Source organism: Salmo salar, chromosome ssa14 (assembly GCF_905237065.1).
Source record: "Salmo salar chromosome ssa14, Ssal_v3.1, whole genome shotgun sequence".
Taxonomy (NCBI): domain Eukaryota; kingdom Metazoa; phylum Chordata; class Actinopteri; order Salmoniformes; family Salmonidae; genus Salmo; species Salmo salar.
Genome location: NC_059455.1, coordinates 16,780,153 through 16,803,666, shown reverse-complemented (window position 1 = coordinate 16,803,666; position 23,514 = coordinate 16,780,153). Strand labels below are relative to the sequence as shown.

The 23,514-nt window shown below is 44.0% G+C and overlaps 2 protein-coding genes across 3 annotated transcripts in view; one reads left to right on the top strand and one right to left on the bottom strand.

Annotated features, from left to right (window-relative positions):
- clcn2a (chloride channel, voltage-sensitive 2a) overlaps positions 1–12,958 on the top strand; it is a 74,278-nt gene extending 61,320 nt beyond the window's left edge. Inside the window, exons 12-23 of the mRNA XM_045694005.1 lie at positions 3,143–3,245; positions 3,540–3,695; positions 3,954–4,023; positions 4,113–4,223; positions 5,190–5,403; positions 5,596–5,729; positions 6,146–6,405; positions 6,822–7,034; positions 8,775–8,813; positions 8,939–9,043; positions 9,898–9,984; positions 10,506–12,958. Of these exons, the coding sequence (XP_045549961.1) occupies positions 3,143–3,245; positions 3,540–3,695; positions 3,954–4,023; positions 4,113–4,223; positions 5,190–5,403; positions 5,596–5,729; positions 6,146–6,405; positions 6,822–7,034; positions 8,775–8,813; positions 8,939–9,043; positions 9,898–9,984; positions 10,506–11,054 (2,041 nt within the window). The 3' untranslated portion in view covers positions 11,055–12,958. The remainder of the gene's footprint in view (positions 1–3,142; positions 3,246–3,539; positions 3,696–3,953; positions 4,024–4,112; positions 4,224–5,189; positions 5,404–5,595; positions 5,730–6,145; positions 6,406–6,821; positions 7,035–8,774; positions 8,814–8,938; positions 9,044–9,897; positions 9,985–10,505) is intronic.
- A 154-nt stretch (positions 12,959–13,112) lies between these two features.
- On the bottom strand, positions 13,113–23,320 carry fam131aa (family with sequence similarity 131 member Aa). Of its 2 annotated transcripts, none has more exons than XM_014139605.2 (5): positions 23,076–23,320; positions 15,881–15,989; positions 15,374–15,559; positions 14,483–14,614; positions 13,113–14,086 (listed from the first exon to the last, which is right to left on the bottom strand). In XM_014139605.2, the coding sequence occupies exons 2-5, from the start codon at positions 15,966–15,968 to the stop codon at positions 13,587–13,589; spliced, it is 906 nt and encodes a 301-aa protein (XP_013995080.1). In that variant the 5' UTR covers positions 15,969–15,989; positions 23,076–23,320; the 3' UTR covers positions 13,113–13,586. The 2 variants fall into 2 exon arrangements, with proteins under 2 accessions (XP_013995080.1, XP_013995079.1); XM_014139604.2 differs by lacking the exon at positions 23,076–23,320 and adding an exon at positions 20,470–20,778.
- Between the last annotated feature and the right edge of the window lie 194 nt (positions 23,321–23,514).

The following is a 23,514-nucleotide window of genomic DNA, read 5'->3' as shown; positions in this document are numbered from 1 at the left end:
GCCAGTTTCATCATAGTGCTTGATGGTTTTTGCGACTGGACTTCCACAGGAAAGGAAAGTTCTTGACATTTTCCGGATTGACTGACCTTCATGTCTCTACGGGATCGGTGTCCTTATACCGGGACGGTTGATGCTAACGTGCGCTAACATGTGCTAATGTGACTAGAATGACATTGTAAGTAACAACAAACATTCCAGGACATATTCTACCCATATAAAAAAAATCCATGCTATTGTTTGAGGAGAGTGCACAACAACCAAAAACTTTTTTCACGACAACTGGTTTGATGCATTCACCTCTGAAGGTAAATAATGTACTTACATTCAGTAATCTTGCTCTGATTTGTCATCCTGAAGGTCCCAGAGATAAAATCTAGCATAGTTTGTTTGATAAAATCCATTTTTATATTCAAATGTAGGAACTGGGTTCTACAGTTTGAACCCTTGCTGTCTCTGGTTCCAAACCCACTCCGCCCGGCCATCTAGATGTGTGAAAGTTAGTGTATACGTTAATGATCCATGTATGACATTCCTGGGAGTGTGTAAACTTAAATTTAGTATTACCGTATAATTTTTGTATGTTCTCTATAGTTATGTACTTGAAAATGTATCAATTGACCAATTTGGCACATTTGGGTAGACTTGATACAAAATACTGTGCAGTATTGCAATGCTTTACTGGATCAATCTAAATTGAGCCTAAACTGCAATATTATATTACGGCCTTTCTCATGCATTTCAAGTATTATCTTTTAACAGATCTAATGTGTTATATTCTCGTACACATTTCCACAAACTTCAAAGTGTTTCCTTTCAAATGGTATCAAGAATATGCATATCCTTGCTTCAGGTCCTGATCTACAGGCAGTTAGATTTGGGTATGTAATTTTATGCGAAAAATGAAAAAAAGGGTTAGATCCTTAAGAGGTTTTAAAGTAATGATGGACTGTCGTTTCTCTTTGCTTATTTGAGCTGTTCTTGCCATAATATGGAATTGGTCTTTTACCAAATAGGCACACCTGTTAATTGAAATGCATTCCAGGTGACTACCTCATGAAGCTGGTTGAGAGATGCCAAGAGTGCTCAAAGCTTCCATCAAGGCAAAGGGTGGCTACTTTGAAGAATCTCAAATATAAAATATATTTTGATTTGTTTAACACTTTTTAGGTTACTACATGATTCCATATGTGTTATTTCATAGTTTTGATGTCTTTACTATTATTATACAATGTAGAAAATAGTAAAAATAAAGAAAAACCCTGTAATGAGTAGGTGTGTCCAAACTTTTGACTGGTTATATATGGTTATATATATACATACATACATACATACATACATACATACATACATACATACATACATACATACATACATACATACATACATACATACATACAGTGGGGGGGGAGCATTTGATCCCCTGCTGATTTTGTACGTTTGCCCACTGATAAAGAAAGGATCAGTCTGTAATTTTAATAGTAGGTTTATTTGAACAGTGAGAGACAGAATAATAACAAAAATATCCAGAAAAATGCATGTCAAAAATGTTATGAAATGATTTGCATTTTAATGAGGGAAATAAGTATTTGACCCCCTCTCAATCGGAAAGATTTCTGGCTCCCAGGTGTCTTTTATACAGGTAACGAGCTGAGATTAGGAGCACACTCTTAAAGGGAGTGCTCCTAACCACAGCTTGTTACCTGTAAAAAAAACACCTGTCCACAGAAGCAATCAATCAATCAGATTCCAAACTCTCCACCATGGCCAAGACCAAAGAGCTCTCCAAGGATGTCAGGGACAAGATTGTAGACCTACACAAGGCTGGAATGGGCTACAAGACCATTGCCAAGCAGCTTGGTGAGAAGGTGACAACATTTGGTGCGATTATTTGCAAATGGAAGAAACACAAAAGAACTGTCAATATCCCTCGGCCTGGGGCTCCATGCAAGATCTCACCTCGTGGGGTTGCAATGATCATGAGAACGGTGAGGAATCAGCCCAGAACTACACGGGAGGATCTTGTCAATGATCTCAAGGCAGCTGGGACCATAGTCACCAAGAAAACAATTGGTAACACACTACGCCGTGAAGGACTGAAATCCTGCAGCGCCCGCAAGGTCCCCCTGCTCAAGAATACATATACATGTCCGTCTGAAGTTTGCCAATGAACATCTGAATGATTCAGAGGACAACTGGTGAAAGTGTTGTGGTCAGATGAGACAAAAATGGAGCTCTTTGGCATCAACTCAACTCGCCGTGTTTGGAGGAGGAGGAATGCTGCCTATGACCCCAAGAACACCATCTCCACCGTCAAACATGGAGGTGGAAACATTATGCTTTGGGGGTGTTTTTCTGCTAAGGGGACAGGACAACTTCACCGCATCAAAGGGACGATGGACGGGGCCATGTACCGTCTAATCTTGGGTGAGAACATCCTTCCCTCAGCCAGGGCATTGAAAATGGGTCGTGATTGGGTATTCCAGCATGACAATGACCCAAAACACATGGCCAAGGCAACAAAGGAGTGGCTCAAGAAGAAGCACATTAAGGTCCTGGAGTGGCCTAGCCAGTCTCCAGACCTTAATCCCATAGAAAATCTGTGGAGGGAGCTGAAGGTTCGAGTTGCCAAACATCAGCCTCGAAACCTTAATGACTTGGAGAAGATCTGCAAAGAGGAGTGGGACAAAATCCCTCCTGAGATGTGTGCAAACCTGGTGGCCAACTACAAGAAACGTCTGACCTCTGTGATTGCCATCAAGGGTTTTGCCACCAAGTACTAAGTCATGTTTTGCAGAGGGGTCAAATACTTATTTCCCTCATTAAAATGCAAATCATTTTATAACATTTTTGACATGCGTTTTTCAGGATTTTTTTGTTGTTATTCTGTTTCTCACTGTTCAAATAAACCTACCATTAAATTATAGACTGATCATTTCTTTATCAGTGGGCAAACGTACAAAATCAGCAGGGGATCAAATACTTTTTTCCCCCACTGTATGTGTGTGTGTATATATATATATATGGCATTGAACAAGAACTGTCAACTTGAAATGCAAACTTGAGTTCACATAAACATAATATTGCAAACGTATTATTAATTTATCATAGCAGGACTCACTCACTCACACTAATGAACCCACAGCTCCTCTCTCCATGTCAGACGTCTGGTGTATCCTGCTATGGTCACCTTGATCATCTCAACCCTCACCTTCCCCCCTGGGTTTGGACAGTTCATGGCTGGACAGGTCAGAAGTTACACTTTTTTATATATCTGTGTCTGTGTATCTATCAACCACAATGTGTATGATACATTTTTCAAAATATTAGACCAGGGATGCATGTCATTTGTCTAAAACAGCTTCCTTCCTTGTCCCCTTCATAGTCTCTGATATGAAGGATCAGTTCTGTGTTGTCTTCACATATCCTATTCTGTTAGATCAGATAATGGAAGGAGATGAGGAAAGGAAACCATTTTAGACTATTACGATTGATACAGTATATCCCATGCCTAACAGTTGTGTCTCTCCTTGTCTCCTCAGCTGACGCAGCATGAGTCCCTGGTGGCGTTGTTGGACAACCGAACATGGTGTCGGCAGGGCGTTGCCGAGGAGTTTGACTACATCAGCCACTCCCACGCCTGGAAACACCCCCAGGTTAACGTCTTCATCACTCTCATCCTCTTCATCGTCATGAAGGTACGTGCTCATTTATTTGAGATCGAGAGAGTGGGTTTCTGTGTGGGTTTAGGATAGGTGAGGCTGATATTGTTTATTTTTAATCATTTTTATTTAACCTTTATTTATCCAGGTGAGTCAATTAAGAACACATTCTTACTTACAATGATGGCCTGTCTCGGTGTGAATCTGTGATTGTGTTGATGCCCCAGTGTGTCTGTTTTCAGTTTCCTCTATTACCCTTCTCTCACACACGTCTCTATCTTTATCTCTCCTCAGTTCTGGATGTCTGCAGTAGCTACCACCATGCCTGTGCCATGTGGGGCCTTCATGCCAGTTTTCCTCATTGGTAAGTCACTTGCTGTGTGTGGGAATTGGTGTATTTAGCCATACACACTAAAAACACCTGTGTGTACGCTTTATGTATGGGATGTGCAGGTGCGGCATTTGGACGTTTGGTAGGAGAGACCATGGCAGTCATGTTCCCTGATGGCATCCATGCTGATGGCAGTGTCTATCCTATAGTGCCTGGCGGCTATGCTGTAGTGGGTGAGTACATCACCAGTTGCATTAAAACTATCCTGTTTTTTGCTTTCAAGGCCCCATTACAGCTCTAACGTGTTCACTTATGGCTGAATCCAAACCTGAGACTACTGAATTTAACCATAGGCCCCTCCATTTTGGCTCTCTCTGATGTGATTGAATCTGCAGACGGTGCACGACTAGTTGCACGAAAACAAACCCGTTTTTTTTTACGGCTCTTACATGTCCACTTATACATAAAACAAAATCTGACACTTCACCATAGGGTCTATCTTGGCTGTTTCTGTTCTCTGATGTGATTGAAACTGCAGGCGGTACTCCACCAGTTGCACTAAAACCAAGCCGTTTTTTCATCTTCAAGGCCTCATTACGGCTATTTTGTATCTACTTATGGGCACCATCTTGGATCTTTCTGTTCTCTAACATGATTGAAAAATGCAGGCGGGTGTGATGCCGAAGCTATTTTCGTCAATTGTGCTAGATTATTGAATGTGACTGATGAAAATGTATTCTGCTAAGATAAAGCAGATAAGCAGGTTATGGATTGAAATAAAAAGTTAAATCATTTTCTGCTCCTCATTGATCTGATAGATTAGTAGAACATCAGAGGGAACAATTAATTAAACTTTTTGGACAGAAACGACTTGTTGGATAAATGTAACTAGTACAATCACATCGCTAGCTTGAGCTTTCATTTGTTTTGTTGTCTAAAACAGTAAAGCTAACAAATAAACGTACAGTAGCATTGAAAACCTGTTCACCATCTATTGCTTATGAAACAGTTTTTTTTGTGGAGAGATGTAATGAATGAAATGTGGACTCACCCACTACTCCAGAAGCACCGCGCTTTGGCTGACCCTGTGCTACCAGCTTAACTGTACTCTCTGTAGTTGTGTAAAAAAACAAAACATTCCACCACTTTGGACCAAGTCATATTCATCATCATCCACACTGTGTATCCCTCCTCCCCAGGTGCAGCGGCGTTGTCGGGGGCAGTGACTCACACGGTGTCGACAGCAGTCATCGTGTTTGAGCTGACGGGTCAGATCAGCCACATCCTGCCGGTGATGATAGCGGTGATCCTGGCCAACGCCGTAGCCCAGTCCCTCCAGCCCTCGCTATACGACTCTATCATCAGGATCAAGAAACTACCCTATCTCCCTGAACTGGGCATGGGGCACCACGAGTAAGTCTGTCTGTCCATCTTTCCTTTGCTTTGTTTATGTCTCTATCTCCCTTGCTTTCTCTTACTCCCTTTTCTTTATTCTCTTATGTTTTCAACTGTCTTCTTGACTGATTCTCTCTTCTTAACATTATTTCTTGTCCTCTTTTCGTCTTACCCCTTCTTCTGCTCTCTTCTCCTCCTCTCCTCCTTCAGGAAGTATAACATCCGTGTGGAGGACATCATGGTTAGAGACGTGCGTTACATCACTCTCTCCTCCTCCTACCGAGAGGTACAGGAGGTCCTGATGACTGGACAGCTGAAAACACTGGCCCTGGTTGAGTCCACAGGTAAGGGTACGTGTGCAACTGCACATCTATAGTCAGCTATAAATCCAAGATGCATCCTTCCTCCATGACACATTTCTCCCTCTCTACCGCTTTCCTTCTTCTCTCCCGTGTCTTTCACTTCTTCCAGCTTTTTGTTTTTGTGTCCTATTCCATCTATTCCGTACTCTGCTTATTACTCTCCCTTACTGTTCCCTCTTTCTCTCCTCTCCTTTCTCCCCTGTTCCCTGCACCCCTTTTCTCTTCCTCTGTCTCCTCTCCCTTATTCTTCTTTACTCTTTTCTCCCCTATTTTGTCACTTTCTTCCTATCCCACTCTTTCCCTCCCTCCCTCCCTCTTTCCCTCCCTCCCTCCCTCCCTCTTTCCCTCCCTCTTTCCCTCCCTCCCTCCCTCCCTCCCTCCCTCCCTCCCTCCCTCAGACTCTATGATCCTGTTGGGTTCTATAGAGCGCTCCCAGCTCCAGTCACTCCTGTCCCTCCAGCTGGGTCCAACGCGCAGGCTCGACCACCTCCGGAGGCATGCCCAGGACAATGGCACACACACACACACACTGGGCGCACATGCACACCTGAACAGCCTGGACACCATGGACAGTCCCCCCAGCCCACCCTGCACACACACACACTCCTACACCTCTAACACCTCCAATACCAGCGCACGCCATGGGGTTCGCTTCCTGGTGAGTGTAGCGGAGGTGAGTCGGACTCCCGCTCACGTGAGGAGTTAGCCCTGCGTGCGACTTAAAGTCACCGTTACCATCGAGAGTGGGGGGTAGTTTGGCTGAAGGTTATTACACATAATGTGGGGATGTGTATTTGGATGGACAGATATTGGTTACAGAAAACATTTGAGTCAGGGTGTGTGTTTGGAAAGGTGTGTGTTAGGATAGGTGTGTGTATGTACAGTAGGTGTGTGGGGCTGGTTTGGTGTGTTTGGTAGAGGACGTCTGTGAAGTTTGCCTTACAGTATGTGGGGCATCTTCAGTACTTCAGTATGACATCTAGTGTCTACAGTACCTCTAACCTGTGTGTGTGTGTGTGTGTGTGTGTGTGTGTGTGTATATTGTGTGTGTGTATATTGTGTGTTTCTATCTAGATCTCAACAGAGGAGTCCTCCTTCAGTGCAGCTGTGTCCAACTCTCAGCTGCCACTCAAATCTGCAATGAAAACGGTCCCTACTATTCACAACACAGAGGCACCCAACAGTATACATACTCTCTCAATTAATAGAGACACCCTGACTCCCTCTCCTCTGTCAGGCTCTCAGCAGACCCTTTCCTGTGGTGACCCTGAGAGAGAGCTACTCGAGGTGAGTGTGCGTGTAAGTGTGCCTGTAAGTGTGTGTACGTGCATGTGATTATGTTTTTGTGTGTATGCTTGTATCCTCATATGCCTCCTTCCTTTACGTCCACTCTGTCCTCACAGAATCTTTAGTAACTTTAAGCCCCAGCTTTGCTGTAACATAAGATTGCGCTGATGTTACGCCATTGCACCTCTCCTCCCTCTCCTTAGTAAGAGAAGCATAACAAGTGTTCTGCGTTGCAGTAACATTGTATTCATTTTTATATCACCCACTATCCGTCTCCTCTCTCCTTATCAGCTGGTAAGACCATTATAGAGTATAACGTTGCTGTAACGTTGTTTTTAGGTTGTTAACGTTGTGCTAACGTTGTGCTATGTTACTCCCTTCCCTCCCTGGCTTTAAGAGCCCGGCAGAGCCAGAGGCTCCTGAGAGCAGGGGGCCCAAACGAGTCAGGATCTCCATGGCGGCGGTAAGACTGCCGCCCGCATTAGAGCCCGTTGCTAAGTAACCGTTGCCTAGCGACCTAGCATAGAGCAAGTGACCGACCAAAATCGCTTTGGGTACTTTTACCAACCCAGAATATACTGCCGCTTTGTAACACTTTGTAGAGAGAGAGAAATGAGAAGGAGAGAGGAAAGCACAATTGACCAAGTCATTTTAGTGATTCAGGTGATTATTTAGCCAACAAAAGCTAAATCAACAGTGACTCACAAAGCCGGCTGAGTAACAGCGTAGCTGCAGGGGCAGAAACATGCACTTTTGATTGTGGTATGTGTTGTTAGTCTCATTGTTTGGTATGTGTTGTTTGTCTCATTGTTTGGTATGGGTTGTTAGTCTCATTGTTTGGTATGGGTTGTTAGTCTCATTGTTTGGTATGTGTTGTTAGTCTCATTGTTTGGTATGTGTTGTTAGTCTCATTGTTTGGTATGTGTTGTTAGTCTCATTGTTTGGTATGGGTTGTTAGTCTCATTGTTTGGTATGTGTTGTTAGTCTCATTGTTTGGTATGGGTTGTTAGTCTCATTGTTTGGTATGTGTTGTTAGTCTCATTGTTTGGTATGGGTTGTTAGTCTCATTGTTTGGTATGTGCTGTTAGTCTCATTGTTTGGTATGGGTTGTTAGTCTCATTGTTTGGTATGTGTTGTTAGTCTCATTGTTTGTTATGTGTTGTTAGTCTCATTGTTTGTTATGTGTTGTTAGTCTCATTGTTTGGTATGGGTTGTTAGTCTCATTGTTTGGTATGTGTTGTTTGTCTCATTGTTTGTTATGTGTTGTTAGTCTCATTGTTTGTTATGTGTTGTTAGTCTCATTGTTTGGTATGTGTTGTTAGTCTCATTGTTTGGTATGTGTTGTTTGTCTCATTGTTTGGTATGTGTTGTTTGTCTCATTGTTTGGTATGTGTTGTTAGTCTCATTGTTTGGTATGTGTTGTTAGTCTCATTGTTTGGTATGTGTTGTTAGTCTCATTGTTTGGTATGTGTTGTTAGTCTCATTGTTTGGTATGTGTTGTTAGTCTCATTGTTTGTTATGTGTTGTTAGTCTCATTGTTTGGTATGTGTTGTTAGTCTCATTGTTTGGTATGGGTTGTTTGTCTCATTGTTTGGTATGGGTTGTTAGTCTCATTGTTTGGTATGTGTTTGTCTCATTGTTTGGTATGTGTTGTTAGTCTTTTGCAGTGGTGGTATGGATTCATTGTATATTTGTGTTTGTGTGTATGTGGGTGTAACCACTGTCTCTCTTTGTTTTCAGGAGTCCCCTGAAGTAGAGGATGACATGACCACGAACGAAGTAAGACTGAACTCGCTCATTGGTAAACTGGCGTGTCAGTCAAGAGCAAAACAAAAATGCAGTGACTGATGTGAGAGCTTTATAGATGTTCTCTTATTGGCTGAGTTTTGAATCCACTCCCACAGATAGCAGAGTGGGAAGAGCAACAGCTGGACGAGCCAGTGGATTTCAACAATTGCAAGATAGACCCCGCCCCTTTTCAGCTTGTGGAGCGGACATCTCTGCATAAGGTGTGTCGTCATCAGTTCACCCGTCACTCAATCTACCGATCTCTTACCGATCTACACAGTAGCCCAACGGATACGTCTTAGTTGTAAACATTTTTCTTGTGATACTTGTTGTCGTTGATTCACTGCCAAGGCAGACATGAGCAGAGCATCTGCTAAATGACTCAAATCTAGCAATGTAACCAGGCTACAGGTGTCCGACAATGGCTGAGTTCCATCCCTAAAAAAATGGGTCTCTTCCCTCTACCTTTGATTGATGGGGTTGGTGACAGAGATATGATAACACACAGCTCCACTAGTCAGGAGCCTTTTATTACAAATAAACCATGGCATTTTTCTAATAGACAATTTGTTCTCAATTATGTTTTACCCTCTCTCTCTCTCTCTCTCTCCATCCCCCTCTCTCTCTCTCTCTCTCTCTCTCTCCATCCCCCTCTCTCTCTCTCTCTCTCCATCCCCCTCTCTCTCTCTCTCTCTCCATTCCCTCTCTCTCTCTCATCTCCCCTCTCTCTCTCTCTCTCCATCCCCCTCTCTCCTCTCTCTCTCTCTCTCCTCCCCCTCTCTCTCTCTCCTCTCTCTCCATTCCCTCCTCTCTCTCTCTCTCCCCTCTCTCTCTCTCTCTCTCTCCATTCCCTCTCTCTCTCTCCCATCCCCCTCTCTCTCTCTCTCTCTCTCTCCATCCCCCCTCTCTCTCTCCATCCCCTCTCTCTCTCTCCATCCCCTCTCTCTCTCTCATCCCCTCTCTCTCTCTCTCTCTCCATCCTCTCTCTCTCTCTCCATCCCCTCTCTCTCTCTCTCTCTCTCTCTCTCTCTCTCTCTCTCTCTCTCTCTCTCTCTCTCTCTCTCTCTCTCTCTAGACTCACACCATCTTCTCCCTGCTGGGACTGGACCATGCCTATGTGACCAGTACAGGACGGCTGGTGGGCGTGGTCTCCCTCAGGGAGGTGGGTGTTCCCGTGCATTAGAAGAACCTTTATGTCACGGTCATGTAGTTAGTGTGTAGTTATTTGTATTTTCAACACGGATGTCATCATACTATGACTGATTTGAGTGCCCTTCACCTCCAAAATCACTGCAAACACATGATATGACATCACAGGAACACGTTCTCTTTACTTTTTGGCTGTGGTTGTTTGAATATTGTTATCACCTCAGATCAGTCCTAAGGACAATGTTGTGCTTCATGAATCAGAAGCAATCAAGGCTAATCAATCTGCTCGTTACTAAAGTTGATGCAGATTAACAACCCAGAGACTTGGAGATGGAATCAAAAGCGTAATATGAATCACTACTCCGTGTACTCCAAAATCACATCATAATGTTCAATTCTATATCTCTGTCTCTCTCTCTCTCTCTCCAATCTTCTTTCCATCCTCTCCTCCGTCTCTTTTCATCCTTGCTCCCTATTTGATTCCTTTCCCTCTCCCTCCAATCTCTACCTCTCCTCTCTCGGTCTAACCTCTAGCTGCGTAAGGCCATAGAGGGTTCAGTGACGGTGACAGGGGTGAAGGTTCGCCCCCCTCTGGCCAGTTTCCGTGACAGCGGCAACACTACCAGCGTTTCCGAGGTGACAGAGCTGCACAAGCTTTGGAACCGCCACAGAGGCCTCTCGTTACCACGGGAACCCACCCCGCCCGACATGGAGGACCAATTGGACGTTATGGATGAGGAGACCCCTGTCCACTTCATACAGGACCAATCAGATATGGAGTTTGAAACCATCCCCACTGACAATATGGACCCGCCATCGGAATTGGTTCTTCAGGAAAGCCTCTCAATAACAGAGGACCAAACAGAGGAGTTTATCTTAGAGTGCAGCCCTTCCCACACTGACGAATCAGAGCTGGCCTGTGATTTTGACCCGTCCCACCTCCCTGAGACTGACCAATTGGAGCCGGCGAAGGAACATGGAACCCCACCCCATGGGACCACACTCCAGAACATAGAGCAAATGAACCAATCAGAACTGCAGTGTAAGCAAAGTCCCAACCGCCCTGAGGACCAATCGGAATGACAGAAGGGGCGAGGGACAGTTAGGAGTTGCTTCGTGGTTCATTGAGGTTTCTACAACCTTAGAGGTCATGTTCACCTGAATCTTTAAGCTGGTCGTCTGTGTCCACAATGTATTGTGTGCGTGTGTGTTGGTGTAAATGAGCATGTATTCCTGTGTGAGTGATAGAGTAACTGAGTGAATGTGACAACATAGTTCTGTGTTTAACAAAGTGTGTGTGTGTGTGTGTGTGTGTGTGTGTGTGTGTGTGTGTGTGTGTGTGTGTGTGTGTGTGTGAGAGACTTGGCGGAACCTTGCCCATGCACCCATCTGGTGCTGACACTTCTATTCTCAGTTTGATTATCAGAACCAAACTACATTTTCCCCCCTAAATATAGCTACAAATAACACAGAGAGAGAGATGGAGCGAGAGAGAGCAGATCAGAGGGATAAAGCAAAGGAGAGCGAGGAAAGAGAAGGGAGGGTCTCACTTTAGATTAAGTGGCCTATAAAATCTATGTATTTACATAGCTACATTCTAAAGGACATTCTGTAATTACAGTATAAGTGCATGTACAGTCATATCTGAAATGGGATATTAAGAGAAAAACAATAAGTTACTACCCAAAGGCAGCTGAGAAAAGGCCAACAATTTAACATCGCTCAGTCATAAAATGGCATCCCACAGGGTTAAGAGCATTTGTGAAGCACATTGTAATTAACATGCATTTAACTCAAAGTACATGTAGCCTTGTCTGGCATTAAGGTAGGGGGACGGACGGACGTTAGAGAGTTTCTTGTCTTGTAACAGGGTGTTTTGGTCACAGTGTCATTTTGTATCTTACATTTCTTGAGAGAGGATGTTATGTGAATATCGTATCCTATCTACTGTACCGTGTTCCGCATGTTTCTGGAATGATATGAGTGTTAATGACACGTTACATTGCACAGGAAATGTTGGTTATGTGGAGAGAGACGACATCAGTTGTTGTGAGCACACATATGCACATAGGCCAATAGTACACGCGCAAGGGCTCGATTCAATCCGTGGCGCTGAAGAGCCGCGTTGTAGTGCGATTGACATTTTACAGGCAAATGTTCCCGCATTAGCGGAGACTGCATTCACGGTAATTGCTGTAGATGTCATCTCGATCGGGAAATGACATTTACCATTTCAATTGTGCTGTACTGTGGATCTTCTGTAATACAGATTGAATCGAGCACTAAGTAAATGAACACCATACACATTCATAAATCTAAACATGGAAAATGATATCCTAGAAAATACACACTACACACACTCACACATACCTACATTGAAAATGATTTATACAGCCTGCCTGGCCTTAAAACCAGTTTAGAAATACGTACTACCAACTTAAAAGCACAGTTAGAACTCTCCAAGTACACCGATGAGCAATAGAAGCCTCTAGAGAGAACTGAAACAACTGTCGTAGAGAAAGTGTGTGACCGGTCTCATTATAAAATGAGTTCATCAAACGGATGTTATGTCATTGTCAATCATTTCTCTTAGCTCCATTGACAGATTTGAGCCATTACATATTTCAATTCTATGTAAAACCAGGCCATAACAACCACAATTTAACGGTTCATTTTCTTCTGTAAAAAAAAGTCAGTTGTGCAACCATTTATTGTTGTCTTACTTTTGTATGCACATAGAATGTGAAGTAGTGCTCGCCATACAAGATATAATGTAAAATGAGTCTAATGTAGAGAGTGTTTTAAGGTAATTAACAGCGCATCTAGTTAAGCAATAAGTCTGTAGTTTCTCCCTTTATATGGCCCCGGCCTGTATATGGTTTGTACATATGAAAATACATTATGACGGAAATCTACGCATTGTACATAGGAGAATATGCATTTGAGATCAACAGCCATTGTTATTTTTCAGAAAACATACTAATTGTTTTTTGTACATTAAATTTCAACAAAACTTTGAGATGTAAATCTGTTTTTCAAAACTTGTTTATTCTGTGTGTGTGTGTGTGTGTGGGGGGGGGGGTGTCTTTTCCTTCTTGTCTCATATCAGAGATGGGTGAAATGATCAAACGGTGAAAAATCTATTTTAAAAAATCATGTTTTATTCATCCAGGACAAACTCCATTACTTGACTTCACATCATGGCCCTGGGAAAACACTACGATAACAATCCATAGAAAACCAGTGAAATAACAACATAAAACCTCTCCGTTTGAACAACACAGTACTCGAGAATCGAGTTTCAACCCTCAAATACAGCGTAACATCAGCAAAGAAATGGCAAGGAGGTGAAAAAGAAGAGAAAGAGAAGAAAAAAACAGGGTGCAGGTTAGAGGAAGCAGGGAGAGACAAGCCGAGAAAAGAAAGGAAGAAAGGAAGGAAGAATTGGAGGAAAGAAAGAGAAACAGGAGGAAGGAAGGAAAGAAGGATGGAAGATGGGTAAAGGCTAGCCATCACTAAGTTACATATCTAAGAGTGGACAGGCTATCCAAGGGGAACACCTACAAGATGAAAAAAACCACAACATCCAATGCTCCCTCTTTTCTTCTCCACCTCCTACTCTTCCTCATCGAATGATGCCACTCCCGACGAGCGTCTGTCGGAGAAGAAGCTTCTCTGGCTCTGGCAGGAGTGCCACTCTCCACCTTCCTGAAACACACTCCCTTCTTCGTCCTCCTCTTCCGCTTCCTCCTCTCCAAGAGACTCAGAGTGAGAGGTTGAATAGCAGGAGTCAAACCTACTGCTTCTGATTCTCGGCCTCCAGTCAGGCTTGTGGACGATACAGACACCCCCAGCGGTCTCTAGCTGTGGTACAGGCCGATCCTCACCATCCAATAGTTCCCCCTCTCTGGGGAATGGGCTAGCCCGGTCACTCTCTAGAATAGGGCGGTCGTTTTGCTGTGGAGACGGGTCATTCTGAGATGTGGGCCTATCACAGTGCAGGCTGTTGCTGCTAGAGCCAACGGGAATGGTTGAGCTGATAGAAGGTGGAACTTTAACGCTGCCAATCTCAGCCTGGAATGACACTCGGGGCTCGTGACTGGACGTCGCAGTGTCTGAGGGAGGAGCAAAGAGTCAGAACACCTGGAGATGAATGAGAAGAGAGAGATGGAGGGATGAGAAGAGGACGAGTGATGGACAGGGAAGGAAAGAAAGAAGAGAGTGAGGGATATTGGGGCATAGCACCGAGTCTAGGGGCTCTGTTCAATCTGTAAAACTGATGCGTTACAGATTCTGCAATAGAAATGTAAAGGTAATTTCCGATTAAGCCGGCATATACAGTGTTTACCATGTACGCAGTCTCCACTAAAGCAGGAACATTGCCTTTAAATTTCAATCACGCTGTAACGCTGAATTTCCACGATGCGGAAATGTTGATCGAAACACACATGATGAGATGCATGACATAGATATTGGGTGTATTTCTGTGCAAAGTGGGTGTATGTGTTTACCTGAGCGGGTAGAGAGTGTGAGTGTGTTTCTGTTGTTCTGGAGGAACTCTTTGTCAGCTTCTTCCTCATCATCATCCACAGAAGCCCAGGCTTTCAGCTTTGCCTCAGCGATAGCAAACTGCTCTGCCACTCCTGGAAATGGACACACAAACAAATAGGACAAATATAAACACACACACACACACAGGCTAAAAACAGGACTGTTTATTTTCACCCCAAAAAAAACCTTACAGCACACATCAAGCACGGGAGAAAGTGGGACACAGACAGACAGACAGACAGAGTTGTCTCAGAAATCATTAGAAAGTGAACAGGGGAGAGGCTGTATCACCATGGGGACAGTGAAGTGACAGTTGGAGGAGTCTCTAATTGGCTACCATCTGCCGGGCTCTCATAGGACAGGCCGTCATCGCTTAGGTGACGCAGGAGGGGCACAGATCTGAGCTGTGACATATGCAGGGGTTAGAGAGGAGCTGTGGAACAGGTGTAGGGATGAGATGGGGGGGGTCAAGACCACACACAAGTACGTACGCACGCACGCACACAAACACATGGTGGTGGTCCACTTTACTTTTGATCCAATTGACCCACAAATCATCAGCATGGACGTCATATGCTAATGACTGAAATCCACAGAGTAAAGTACTGTACAGAGGACATATTCCTGATACGATCCTATCTGAACCATTGGTTATTAAACACCATTGACTGCAGAATGAGTTGGATAATAGAAACAGAAGGTGTATACATCCTCTTGAAAAATAAACTAAAAGAGATAAGCTGAGATAAGATACATTCAAATATATTAAAAAAGGACAACATTCAATTGCTATAAATTGGTGTGTATCAGCGGCTCTACTTTACTGGCTAAGTTGGTGGAGGGACACGCACCTGCGGCGAAGCGCGCCTCCTGTTCTCCCTCAGTGAGGTGGCAGTAGGAGTTGAAGTGTGTGTGGAGGGGGTCCGTGGGGGAGTCTGTGGGTTTGGGCCAACCCTTCCACTCTATGAGGTGGGCGACCCTGCCACCCTGCAGGGACGTGGGCTTGGTCACATGGTCCTTCATCGCCTGGGATATGCCTGGAGAGAGAGAAGTAGGAGGGCTGGGTTAAAGAGAGTGTGTGACCTCTAAAAATGATGGGTCCTGGGTCCTTCAATCTGTAGTGCTGAAGATCAGCACTATAGTGCCATTGAAATGTAAAGGTAATTTCCGATTGTGCCGACATATGCAGCCTTTACCGTGAATGCAGTCTCCGTGAACGCGGGAACATTGCCTTTAAATTTATATCGCGCTCCAGCGCAGGTCTTCAGCGCTATGGATTGAATCGAGCCCTAAGTTTGAGCAGGATTTTTTTTGTGTGTGTGTGTGTGTGTGTGTGTGTGTGTGTGTGTGTCCCTTACCATTTAAGGAGGATCTGGCCAGAGCAGCAATCTCCTGGATGCTGACTGCCTTTCTTGTGTCTGAAGATTTTCTTGACTTGGGGATCATTTCAGCGTCCTCAAATTTTACCTGGAAAAAAAGCAGTCATGCTCAGTATGTCACTTACACCACAGCACTTAAGTGTTTTCTATATTAATGTTGCAGGCCAGGGATGGACAACTTTGATGGGGGTGGGGTCCACAAAACATCTGAACTCATCATGGCGGGCGGCAGGGGCTCGTGATCCTGCGTACCCACCCACATCCATGCCCCCACCATGTGAGCAAAACATTTTAGCGGCTTCTCTCTTGACAGTGAAGAGAAAAAAATAGACGTTTTAGAGTTAATTTCCTGCAAATCTACACATTTTGACATTTGTCTTTGGAAAATTGTGAAATATTCTAACTAATTTCATGCAATTGTACTTATTTTACCATGGGGCGGAGAGAATATTTTCAGTTTTACAGCTTATTTCCTGCAAATCTACGCATTTTGCCTTTTGTCTTTGGAAGATTTTGAAATGTTATAACTAATTTCATACAATTCTACACATTTTGCCATGGGTTGGAGAGAAATGTTAGCAGTTTTTAATAGGATATCAGAGTGAGAGTGACAAACAAAATCAACCGGGGCCAGGTTGGTAATTCGACCATGAATACTACAAGTTTAGATAGCTGGCAGCTAGACTAATTTACCAAATGTTAGCTGACATGGGCTAATTAAGTGAATGTCAGTGACTGACGTAACAAGAGAAAAACTGCTGATGCACAACCACATTTTGAAATTGCACCTTGTACATTCCACTATTCTAACTTTCAACAGTAAGTTGTGATCTTGACTGAGTTCCTAAAAAATATATATACGCAATGATGTTAAGATGGCGCCGAAGAGGATGGCTGACGTTTTACATGCCGTAAACCAATTGTGCTATTTTGTAAAAAAAAAATGCGTTTGTAACTTATTTTGTACATAATGTTGCTGCTACCGTCTCTTATGACCGAAAATAACTTCTGGACATCACCATGAACTGGAAGAAGCTTTTTCCTTTAACGAGTCCGACAAGAAAGACACTGCTCTCCCGGGGACAGGCCCAGATCCCCGTCATTTGCGTGAAGAAAAGACGGAGGAAAAGAGGACGCAGATCAGGCTGCCTTCTGAGAATCCGTAGGCGAGCAAGTAAACTCCCACTGCCATCAATTCTACTTTTTAACATGCAATCATTGGAAAATAAAATTGATGACCTACATCTACAATTATCCTACCAACAGGACATTAAGAACTAATATCTTATGTTTCACCGAGTCGTGGCTGAACGACAACACAGATAATATTGAGCTGGAGGAATTTCAATGCACCGGCAGAACAGAGAAGCTACGTCTGGTAAGACGAGGGGTGGGGGTGTGTCTTTTTGTCAATAACAGCTGGTATGCGATGTCTAATATTAAAGAAGTCTCGAGGTATCGCTCGCCTGAGGTAGAGTACCTTATGATAAGCTGTAGACCACACTATCTACAAAGAGAGTTCTCATCTATATTATTAATAGCAGTCTATTTCCCATCACAGACCAATGCTGGCAATAAGACTGCTCTCAACCAACTCTATAAGGCCATAAGCAAACAAGAAAATGCTCACCCAGAAGCGGCGCTCCTAGTGGCCGAGGACTTTAATGCAGGCAAACTTAAATCAGTTTTACCTCATTTTTACCAGCATGTCACATGTGCAACCAGAGGGGAAAAAACTCTAGACCACCTTTACTCCACACACAGAGACGCATACAAAGCTCTCCCCCGCCCTCCATTTGGCAAATCTGACCATAATTCTATCCTCCTGATTCCTGCTTGCAAGCAAAAACTAAAGCAGGAAGTACCAGTGACTCGCTCAATACAGAAGTGGTTAGATGACGCGGATGCTATGCTACAGGACTGTTTTGCTAGCACAGACTGGAATATGTTCTGGGATTCATCCAATGGCATTGAGGAGTATACCATCTCAGTCATCGGCTTCATCAATAAGTGAGTGCATCAACGACGTCATCCCCACAGTGACCGTACGTACATTTCCCAACCAGAAGCCATGGATTACAGGAAACATCCACATCAAGCTAAAGGCTAGAGCTGCCGCTTTCAAGGAGTGGGACACTAATCCGGATGCATATAAGAAATCCCGCTATGCCCTCAGACGAACCATCAAACAAGCAAAGCGTCAATACAAGATTAAGATTGAATCCTACTACTCTGACGCTCGTCAGATGTGGCAGAGCTTCAAAACGATTACAGACTACAAAGGGAAACCCAGACGTGAGCTGCCCAGTGACGCTAGCCTACCAGATGAGCTAAATGCCTTTTATGTTCACTTTGAGGCAAGCAACACTGAAGCATGCACGAGAGCACCAGCTGTTCTGGATGACTACTCTCGGTAGCCGATGTGAGCAAGACCTTTCAACAGATCAACATTCACAAAGCGGGGCCAGATGGATTACCAGGACGTGTACTCAAAGCATGCGCTGACCAACTGGCAAGTGTCTTCACTGACATTTTCAACCTCTCCCTGACTGAGTCTGTAATACCTACATGTTTCAAGCAGACCACCATAGTCCCTGTGCCAAAGGAAGCTAAGGTAACCCGCCTACATGATTACCACCCTGTAGCACTCACGTCTGTAGACATGAAGTGCTTTGAAAGGCTGCTCATGGCTCACATCAACAGCATCCTCACGGATACCCTAGACCCACTCCAATTCGCATACCGCCCCAACAGATCACACAATTTCAATCACACTCCACACTGCCCTTTCCCACCTGGACAAAAGGAACACCTATGTGAGAATGCTGTTCAATGACTACAGCTCAGCGTTCAACACCATAGCACCCACTAAGCTAAGGACCCTGGGACTAAACACCTCCCTCTGCAACTGGATACTGGACTTCCTGAAGGGCCTCCCCAAGGTGGTAAGGGTAGGCAACAACACGTCTGCCACGCTGATCCTCAACACTGGGGCCCCTCAGGGGTGTGTACTTAGTCCCCTCCTGTACTCCCTGTTCACCCACGACTGCGTGGCCAAACACGACTCCAACACCATCATTAAGTTTGCTGACGACACAACAGTGGTAGGCCTGATCACTGACAACGATGAGACAGCCTATAGGGAGGAGGTCAGAGAACTGGCAGTGTGGTGCCAGGACAACATCCTCTTCCCCAATGTGAGCAAGACAAAGGAGCTGATTGTGGAGCACAGGAAAAGGCGAGCCAAACAGGCCCCCATTTAACATCAACGGGGCTGTAGTGGAGCGGGTTGAGAGTTCCAAGTTCCTTGGTGTCCACATCACCAACGATCTATCACAATCTATCAAACATTCCAAGACAGTCGTGAAGAGGGCACGACAAAACCTTTTCCCCCTCAGGAGACTGAAAAGATTTGGCATGGGTCCCTAGATCTTCAAAAAGTTATACAGCTGCACCATCAAGAGCATCCTGACCGGTTGCATCACCGCCTGGAATGGCAACTGCTCGGCACTACAGAGGGTAGTGCGAATGGCCCAGTACATCACTGGGGCCAAGCTTCCTGCAATCCAGGACCTATATAATAGGCAGTGTCAGAGGAAAGCCCATAAAATTGTCAGACGGCAAGCAGTACTGGAGCATCCAGTCTAGGACCAAAAGGCTCCTTAACAGCTTTTACCACCAAGCCATAAGACTGCTGAACAATTAATCAACTGGCCACCAGACGATTACATTGACCCCCCACCCCCCATTTGTTTTGTACATTGCTGCTACTCGCTGTTTATTATCTATGCAGTCACTTCACCCCTACCTACATGTACAAATGACCTCTAACCTGTACCCCCGCACACTGACTCTGTACCGGTACCCCCTGTATATAGGCTCATTATTGTTATGTTATTATGTTACCTTTTATTATTTTTTGCTTTAGTTTATTTGGTATATATTTTCTTAACTCTTCTTGAACTGCACTGTTGGAAGTAAGCATTTCATGGTAAGGTCTACACTTGCTGTATTCGGCGCATGTGACAAATAAAGCTTGATTTGACTTAATTTGTATATATTTTGTCTTTGGAAATGTATCCATGGGCCTACAAAAGGTTGGACGCGGGCCGCCAGTTGCCCATCCCTGTTGCAGGCTAATGGACTCAAATGTTGCTCAGAGCCCAGTATGATATCATGAAATCGATTATACAATTATGTCATGTATTTTATGAAGCAGCGGACAATGGCGCATCACGTGCGTGAGAATGGCGAAAAGACCAGACAATCCTGTGTGCGTTTCAGCAAGTGGACAGCAACCGCTCCTCAAAGCGTATGATGGCGCAGGAGTTCCATGACTTTGCATTAACCATTTAAAACAGTTCAAATATATTTACATATTGCCTCAATGATAGTGTATTTTACAAGCAAGCAGTAGGCTATGCACATTGTTGCATGTTGTAAGAAAGTAGGGTCCATCATAATTTGTGGTCAACTAACAGTAACACCTATGAAAAAGCACTGCCTTTCTCCATGAAGGAACCATGGAATCGTTGGTACGAAGTCTGCAAAGGATGACTCCACCCTACCTCCTCTCGTTGTCGTCCCCCTCTTCGCCCCCCTCTTTCTCCTCCACGAAAAGTCAACCACATATTGGACATGAAGAGACGGCGTATCACCACCGAACAAGACAACGCATGAATCAACCCCACAGCTTGGCTCTGCGAGTTTTAACGCTGCTAATGAATATACTGCCGCGACAGATGCCAAAGAAACGGTAAGCCGGTGAAACCATTTGTCTCAAACGGTTAAACTTGAGGGAGCCCAAGAGACCGGACAAACATATGGGCTGAGGCAAGCTCAATGGGCTACTGCTGTGTAAGCAGCTCGCAACCCCCTATCTGCTCAACCTGCTGTGAAAGGCCACGATCCCCATTAAAATAGAGATGCACGTGTGCGTCTGGAGTCAGGGGGTCAGCGATTTTAGCCTCCTTTATTTATACTTCAATAACAAAGTTGTTATTTGGTGCACAGTCCAATACAAAACAGAGGGCTCTGTGCTACACAAGTTGATCATTCTTTGGCCCTCCAGCTCTAGGTGCAACAGGTTGAACATGAGACAAGGTCACCGACAATGATGACGAGCTTTAATGACCCTGGGGGACAAAGAAGACTTTAGGAATTGGCTGGAAATCAGTCGGCCCTAAAGTAGGCTACACGTGGTTGACATGACCACGCTAATACCAGACATTCCTAAGCAGATTTGCGCTTAAACAGCTAACAGGAAAGCTGCCACTTTTGAGACCATGGCACGCACAGATGCACTGTATAATGACATTCATGCTGACAATATGTGGGTCAAATACAAAGTGGACCAAGACTACCATGTTTATGTTTTTGAATCTCTCTCTCTCTCTCTCTCTCTCTCTCTCTCTCTCTCTCTCTCTCTCTCTCTCTCTCTCTCTCTCTCTCTCTCTCTCTCTCTCTCTCTCTCTCTGTGTGTTTGGTTTGGTTTTACACAAGAATGGTAAAACAAGGACAATTCCGACAAGTGGGGACATTTCGCAGGTCCTCACAAGGAAAAGGGCTATTTTAGGCTTAAGGGTTAGAATTAAGATTATGGTTAGGAGTTAGGTTTAGTGTTAGGGTTAAAGTTAGGGATTTGGGGTTAAGGTTAGGAGTTAGAGAAAATAGGATTTTGATTGGGAATACATGTGTTGGTCCCCACAAGGATAGTAAAACAAAAGTGTGTGTGTGTATATGTGTACACGTTTTACTATACTTGTGAGTACCATAAGTCTTCACAAGAATAGTAAACCAACTAAAATTGTGAGGACATTTTGCTTGTTATCACTTGTAAAAAGGCTATTTTAGTTAGTGTTGATTTAGGGTTACAATTTGGGTTAGGGTTTAGGTTTTGAGTTATGTTTAGGGTTAGGGGTTAAGGTTAAGGAAAATAGGATTTGGAAAAGTAATACATTATTGGTCCTCAAAGAGTCCTTACAAGTATAGTATCTGTCGTTCTGCCCCTGAACAAGGCAGTTAACCCCCTGTTCCTAGGCCGTCATTGAAAATAAGAATGTGTTCTTAACTGACTTGCCTAGTTAAATAAAGATAAAATTAAAAAATACAAATTGTAAGTGTGTATGTGTGTGCGTGTATAGGGCCTAAATATAGAACTTAAAGGCAAAATGATGAAATGGAGCATTCAAACAAATAACCTAATAGAAAAACATGCATGACTGTCCTTGTTGATAGGCAACAGCACCACTATTTTAAAGGGGATTACATGTATTCTTGGATAAACATGAGCCTAGCCATATGGTCGACTTGGCATAGAGTAAGCAGCAGGGAAAGATGGTTATATGCGACCTCCCACGCATCTTTTCAGCACCGGGACAGCTCAATGTAGGCTAATTCCATCCTTGCTATTGTTTCCTTGGGTTCGATCGTGCTAAAGACTGTATTGCTTTATTTAACCATGCAGATAAATCATTGAGAAGACATTCTCTTTTACAATAAGGACCTATTGTAGGGTAGCCCTAGAACCCACATTTCTATAGCTCAATAGGTAATATGTCATGTATTCTATTGTGTTTGGAAATCATACTAGCAAACACGGTCGTTATAGTGCTATTACAATTATTCCATAGTATGGAATAGGGGATAGATAGGCTATATAGGACCCTTGGACTACTTTTCTCTTTGACACCTCGAGGTGTGTTTTATCTACCGTAGACCTACCATAGAAAGGGATAAATGAGCATGCTGTCTCTGAGTAGAATTGATTTACCGTGAGGGCCCCTGCCAGATACCTGCCTGTTCACCGGTGACGTGACATGGCCGTTAACAAAGAACGAGACCGACAGCGGACATCATACTGTGATTGATGGCACGGTAATTGCCAGGATAAATAAATAACGCCGGTGCCGGTAGCGGTGTATACGGTGTGGCTCGAGCAGAGGATGCGGCATGTCTCCAAGCAACAGGAAACAACATCTGCATATCAATGACCCTGACTCGGGAGAGGGCTTAGTAACGGGCTCCGGTTAACGTTACAGAGACTGCCGCATTGTCATAAAAAAAAGCCAATTAAAAGGGATAGCAAGCATGTCGATCGGTAAACAAAATACAGGACTTTATTTAGGTAATAAAGGCATGCAAATAAATGTCGGTCACCCACATTGGCACCTACCTGTAAACCGAATAGAGGTTGCGGCACCGTCGAGCGTCGCACATGATCACAATGAGCTTGTCTCAAATCCCATTAACAGATGCTACGGTGGTGTTGTTATTTCCCACGGTTTTTAAATGACTTCTCTTGTAGCCTAGCACAAAACGCCCGGCTTTCACACTTCAAGCCTCAGGTTGTTGCCCCGCGATATGGGCTGCTATAGTCTACCTATATGCGCGCTGTCCAAATTGTTGGCACACGTCATCGGCGAAAGGCGGTGTCGTAACCAAATCTGTCCCCCTCCATCCAATTATCTTCCCTCCTTTGAAAACATGTTGCGAAATATTTTTGGGAAACTATTACTGGTCTGTTGTCTGTTAATGTAGACTACGTAGTTGACATCATCTAATTGGATACAAAAATTAGCACTAATTTTAGGCTATCGCTTTTATAACCAATG